General features: G+C 41.4%; 1 protein-coding gene across 1 annotated transcript; it reads left to right on the top strand.

The window, feature by feature from the left end:
- Positions 1 to 386: 386 nt before the first annotated feature.
- Positions 387 to 1959, top strand: LOC311214307 (uncharacterized protein C16orf46 homolog; the record flags this gene model as incomplete). Its single annotated transcript, XM_084294818.1, has 2 exons — positions 387 to 509; positions 922 to 1959. 2 exons carry the CDS (start codon positions 387 to 389, stop codon positions 1957 to 1959), a joined length of 1161 nt encoding a protein of 386 aa, XP_084150944.1.
- Between the last annotated feature and the right edge of the window lie 5033 nt (positions 1960 to 6992).

Raw genomic sequence — 6992 nt, forward strand, 5'->3', positions numbered from 1 at the left:
CCCTATTCACATTTTTCAGGCTTTATATAGACTCCCTCCTTCCTCGGCGTGCATCCAGCACTTTGGTTTTTCCCCCTTTCAAGCTGCCCGGCTCTGTCGTTTCTCACATTTGCAGTTCTCGGCTACCCGTCCAAGCCCCCTGAAGGGCTTCAGAGCCCATTCCCACTTGGCATCACCAGCCCCCTCAGCTTCAGGTACCCATTCACACCCCCACCAGCACCCACGGGAGAAGCAGGGAGGCCGGGAGCTCGGGACAGCCGCCGCCCCCTCCTGGTTTCCTCACAGACAGCTCCCCCCGGGGCCCTTCCCTCAGCGCCCCGGCGCCATTTTCCCGCCCGGGGCGTTGCCGTGGCGACGGCCCCTGGGGCGGCGGTGGCGGGCCCGGGATGCGGGGCGCGGCGCACGGCTGTGGCGGCGGGGGGCGGTGGGCGGCGCGGGCCCTGCTGCGCCTCAGCGACCGCGACGCCGCCCCGGAGAGCCGGGCCCCGGGCTGCGGCTGGGAGGAGGCCGTGAGTTTTAAGGCAGAGGGATTCTTTGATGTTATTTTAGAGGAGTTTGGGGCTTTTTATGCTCGTTTTTACACGCAGAGAGGAGAAAAAAAGGCGTGAGCTTCTCTGAGGTGCTGAGGGAGTGACCAGTGCCGGCCTGTGACACAGAAACGCGTCAGAGGTCACACTCGTCTCTTCTCCCTGATGGAGAAACTGAAAGTCTGTGCAGAGGGATTATGATAACTCCCAGTTCCTTCTTTCAGTTCAGGAGTACATGACACAACATACCAGGCCTTCTTAGGAATTAAACTCCTTGTTTTGTACTCAGAAATAGCATTATTGTGTTCATTTACATCAGCCAAGACTATTCCTCCTACATTTTCCTTACAATGCTCTAGCTTGTCTTAAATTTAACGTGTTTCTCTATTACCAGGTGCAAGGCTGGGGTACCACCGATCCACTTGCTTGCTTTCAGCTGCAAAAACAAATCAAGAAATCAAAGGCAAGTGAAACCTCCAACAATTGCCTGCTTTGCTTAGACATGGTGCAAGCTACTGACAAATGTTCAGGCCAAGAAGTCAAGACTACAAGAAATCAATCAAAAGCAGAAAGCAAGTTAAACACAGAGGCTGCAGCTGATACTGCTCCAGAAGAGATTTCAGCCCATTCTAGTAAGTCTAACTGTTCTACAACATATGGCAGTAAAACAGAAATACGTCACAAAAAGGTACACTCTTTCAGAACATGCCAGGGTGAAAAGAAGAACCTGCCAATAAAAGAATACTGTATGTGGAACCTAGAAGACGTGAAAAATCCAGATGCTGTAAAGCATAAAGCGATAAAACCCCAGGCACTTGATGTGCTTGATCCGAATGGCTGTGACTCTTTGACTTCAAAATCTTCACAAGTACTTCCACCCGTGAAATATGCCACTCCCAAGGATACTTCAGACCCTTCCTGGAAGAACAAGCAAGCCATTATCCTTCAGAATACGCTCAATGGTACTTCAGTTGAGATTGCTTCCTGCAGTCGTGACGCTAAAGGAACAGAGCAAAAGGGTAAAAAAGGAGCTGACACCATGAATGATAAAATGAAGGAAAAAGGAGAAATTCATGAACCATCAGCATTTTTCTCAAGTCATTCAGAGGTCTCCCTCCTGCAGGAAGATCCTGAACAGTTATCCTGGCACTGTGCTCTTACATCTGACAGAAGCATTGCAACCATTCCTAATCCTACTGCTTCCAAAAAGAACATTCATCAGGCCTGTATGCAGGTTCCACACACAAAAGGAATACAATACACAAAACATGACATCCGAGACTCTTTAACCTACAATGCCAGGAACAGGTATGCCGAGGTCAAGGAAGGAAACAAATCAGAAATGCAGGCGGTTCCCCTGGTCTCTGGACTATTACCTTCCCTAAAGGCCAGTCACACTGCAAGAGCTGAACTGCTGCCTAGACTGAACTAACACTTCTAGGTTGCAATCTCATGCCTTTTTTTTTCTTGTTAACTTATGGGGAAAAAATAAAATTTCCTTGTGAGCCACTGGGATATTTGTAGTTTTTTTTAAATGCTATTAATAGCATAAACTGATGAATGCCAATTACTTTCACATAGGTTTAGTTTCTTCCTGACCACAAGATAGATCCATTAGTCTTAACAGCTTATTCTGGGGATGAAGTGCACCCTCTTAATTTAGATTCACTCTGAATGAGTTCTGTAGCCTACTGTGATAATTAGGTGTTTGATACTGCTGATCACTGAAACAACATCTAACTTTAAGAATATTCTGCTCTGCAAGGCCTTTAATAATACCCTTAAAACAGTGCTAAATCCTACTGAGCTTCACAGACAAACATTTGCATACATTCCTTGCTAATTTGGCACCTAGGAGAAACAGAAATGATCTGGAAAGCAGACAGTGGTGAGATTGGCAGTCGTTTACAAGGTTTGTTCTTGTTTAAAGTAGATTTGTTTTTTAATCCTGTTAACGTTTTCTTTGCTTGTTTCTTTTTAATAGATGTGTATTCTTGTTTTACCTCATCATACCAAATAGGGCTTCCAGATCAAGTTCTGTTTTGGTTTTGTGTTAAACAAAAAGCAAATTAAGAAACAGCAGTCTTTCCATAGAGACAGCAGTAACTGCACTTCAATTGTAGCAGCTTCTCCCCCACAAAGACCATGTTCCTTTGCATTCAGGACAGATTCACTGCAACTTACCCTTCCCCTCTTCTGACGCTTTGATGGAGATTTTGAATGGGGAAAGATAATGTCAGTGCAAGGCTCCCAATAAGATATAGTTTAAAACAGCTTTAGACTGAGGAATTCTGTATCTTTTAGATTTATATCTTTACTAATTCAGCATGTGCATAAAATGTTAAGTTTTTAGCAGTTTTCTAGCCTCAGCTTGTTAATTGCGTTCAGGTATCTGAACATCACAGCTAAGAGAATAATCACCTTCCAGACGTGTAGTTTCAGAGGAAGAAAAGAAAAAAAAGATGACAAATATTCTGTATACCTAAATAAACTATTGTGTTTATTCCTTTAAAAAAGGGAAGGACGATGTGGTTTTCTCTCTTCCCACAGTACTGAAGTGACATGACCTCCAGAGAACACAGGAGTTGAGTGCTAGTGTTAAGTAACAGTTCCAAGCTGTTTGCTTTGTCTCCTAATATTATTCTTCTGGGAATTGCTTAGGGAAATCTAGAAACCTTTTAGAACTGTAATTTGTACAGCAGGTGTGTAACAATTCTTGAAGTATGTACAGCGGCATATCAGCTTAAGGTGCAGAGCCCTTGCACTGGAGGTTAGAACAGGGCCACAATTTGGGGGGCAATAAACTCGATTTTTCAAGCTATAGCACCTCTGTATTGGAGAAGGGAGTGCCACCTACTGAATGGCTAACAAAATAAGCACTTCTACCAGAAATTGCACATAGTTGCTTTCAAGCTTACTGTCTTCTGCATTCCTTCGCCCTTCTTGAAGAAGAAAAGCTAAACATTCTAAAAATTCTCAAGGTGTTGCTTTGGACAAACATATGATAATTGTTCATAAACGGAACAAGACATCACTGTTCAAATCTTGACAATGTAGTGGTACACAGTTTCTCAGTGTTCTTGTCAGTGACCTATTTCATCTGGTTTTGCCCAACAAATAGCTACAAAAATTTACTATCTCCCCAGTACAGTACTTCCCTCAAAAGTTTTAGCATAGTTACATTTATAGCAGTCATGTAACAGATCTTTGATAAGCATGCACAACGATACATCAGCTTAGGATATGGAAAATGAAACATCAGGAGAAATTCACTCTACATACATTCATACAGGACAGTAAGTATCAATGCGTTTTATTACCTCTACTTAATAAATTACGTGGATTTCAAGAAGTGCCTATATCAAACATTATGTTGCTTTTATGTTGCAAAGTCAATTTATACATACCTTAGGGAGGAATGTATCAGTAAGGTTTTGTTTCAATGTGATGCTTTTGTGATATTAAAGAAACTGAGCAGCCAGTGATTTTAAAATACGGAAATAGAGTAAGTGGGAATATTAATTTCCATTCATATTTTGATGCAGAATTATCCTTATAGCTGCTACTAAGATCTATATGCATCTTTCATCTCTTTCAAAACTCTGGATAACTGAAAATCCACCAATGATTTTTTGCAGTCAAGCTCTTAGTCATTAATTTCCAGGAAACATGTATTTTGTAGTAGTAGTAGTAGTAGTAACTTTTGTCTTACCTGCTATTCAATCATAGTGCTACAATTACTCGTTCTGACAGAACAGAGACATCCTCTAACAAACCACAGTCTTCACTTCTTTGTCCCCTTCCCTCTCACTTCTCTTTTGGCAGTGTCTGTTCCAGTCCTGTGCTTCATATTTAAATATAAAATATAAGCTATATAGTGGAAGGATCCTTCACAAACAGTCCCAAGATAAGTAACTGAGTCCATTTATACTTGTTTCAAGTCCTCTGTTTTGCACTACATAGAAAACTCAAATGTACATGCAACTGTGAAATGAATAACATTAATAACAGTGAGGAAGGAAAGAGTCTCTCCCACTCAGAGAACAGAAAATATTGTTGCTTCGGAAAAACGAACTGCGTTATCAGTGAGTAAAGCCAAGCGTTCATTACAGTGCTTATAAGTTGCAGCCACTGCAGACAGCTAACCCATTCTTTATAGAAAAAAAGTTCCAAGTTGAAGCTAAAAATTCTATTTCCACTAGTAACTAATACAGAACTTCTGTACTTTGTTTCACAGGTAAAAGGCTTGAGCAGAGATGCTCCTTTCATTGCCATCAGGTACAAAACAAGCCCCCACTCCCCCAAGTATCAGTAAGCAAAATTGTTACTTACGAGTACGGTTGTAGTAGCTCATGGAGGCTTGGCCCAGTCAACCAAGATTACAGGAGATTCAATTAAAAATTAATTGCTATTTAATTGCCAGCAAATCTCCTGCAAGAAATGGTATTTCCAGGAGGGGAACATTTCTAGCCTACCGTAGCAAACCTTTCCATTGTGCTCCCTTAACAAATGGCTTTAAAGAAAGGGATACTGGCCAATTTTGTGCTGCTCACACTTCTCAGGACAAACAGAAGGATTTGCCAAGAAAGGGGTGTAGCAAAAGTCATCCAGCAAAGCAGCTAAGTAAAGGATTGGAACAGAAAGATACAAATTCACAACACTTAAGTCATGATAAACGTGATGAAGTTATGTGACCTTGAAGACACCGGGTTCTTCTACCCCAGGAAACAGCAGCTTCTTGTTTACATGCAGACTCTCTCAAGAATAAAACCATTCCCGCTCAGGGAAAGGAAATAAACTTAAGTGCTAGATCAACTGGGAGTGTTTCCTGCATTCAAAGTGCCAAAACAAAACACGCGAAAGGGAATTGGTAACAACAGTGTAAAAATACAAAGAGAGAACACCTGAAAGCTAAATCAATGCTTCTGTCTTTTTGTTTTAGGTCCAGACTTCCAGAGGACTGGTTCCAGAGAACACTTTGTCAAATCCTGGAGCCAGAAAGAAAGTCTGCCTCTCTTAAATTCAATTGTTTTGACAGAATGCAATCAATCAGCTTGCCAACAAGCAATTTCGTTAAGTGAAGGAAATTCAGAATCTAAACACAAACTGATCAGGGATGCTTTCACTGCCAACAGAAATAACAGTAAAGTCTCAGCAACACCAAGCAAGAAAGTAGTTCAAAAACACATGGGGCTGATCTCTGAACAGCCATCGGCTTCTTCTTGATCTGCTCTTAATCAAGAGTCAATTTGTCCTGCCTTTTCGGCTGCCTAGCCATCTTTGCAAGTTTCACGAGGACAATCTGTTCAAAGTAGCTGACTTTTGTCCACAGGTGAAATCTGCTCAATCTGAATAACAAGCCTGAAATAACTCAACCCAAACTAAGCAGAATATTGCTACAGCAGGAATAGCCTGTTATTCCTGCAAGGGTAGTCAGTTCCTAACACATTTGACTCTTTCAGAGCTAACTTTAAATGCTCTGAATGGGAATTTGCTTTCTAGATACTTCCCACATACTGCCCCCTGGAAATACCTTCTATATTTTGCTACCACTGTGGCTGAATGCTGCCTCATGCACTTACCTCAGCCTCTGATGGCACCGAAACCAGCAGCCTGGTACACACCACAGACAGAGTTTGTTGTGACTATAGCTGCTGTAATAGCACAGATGAACTTTCAGTGACAGGGCATCTGCTTGTTCACCTATTCTGAATTAATATGGAAGTTGACAAGATACAAAAGTAATAATAAAAGCATTTTATATTCTCCAACAGAGGATGGTGGGATCATTATTATTAAGCATGGGGACTATACAGACCGGGACAAGTATCATCCATGCTCCAATTCAACCTAGTATAATAGTATTAAAATATCATTAAAAATTATTTTCTCAATTAAAAATTATTTTCACAATAACATACAATATCTTGCAAAATAATATGAGCTATTAGAAAAGATTGCGATTTTCTAGCCAGGTACTTTGAAAGCTATTAATCACAAAGCAGTTAATTTCTGCTTAGGACTCCAGATTTTGAAAATTACACAAGTAGATGAGAGTGCAGAGAAGAACTCAAAGTAATTGTTCTGTCCTGATGGTCTGTTGTAGAAGGCACATCAGTGAGCTGAAACTGTAAAGGTATTCCATGGCACATGCAAGATAATTTAAATTTTGCATTAATTTCTAAGAAGTTTGAGGTGGAGCACCACTACTGCTGCCAGCCTGGATGCTGCTGGTTGGAAGAACCCAGCCCCAGCTACAGGCATCCAAGTCAGCACAAAAGTCTATGCACAGGCTCAGTTAAAGGAGAGAACCTCTCCAATGGATGTTCCAGGTTCATAAAATGTAGCACCTTGTTATTCTGATTACGTTAGTGTTTTAAGTTTAAACTTCCTAGGATTCACTGGGAAGTAGGAGTACATAGCAAAACTCAAGTTTTTTGCAGCCTCTGAAGATCAAGGACTGAT

The sequence above is a fragment of the Netta rufina genome (assembly GCF_964035555.1).
Source record: "Netta rufina genome assembly, chromosome: 13".
Taxonomy (NCBI): domain Eukaryota; kingdom Metazoa; phylum Chordata; class Aves; order Anseriformes; family Anatidae; genus Netta; species Netta rufina.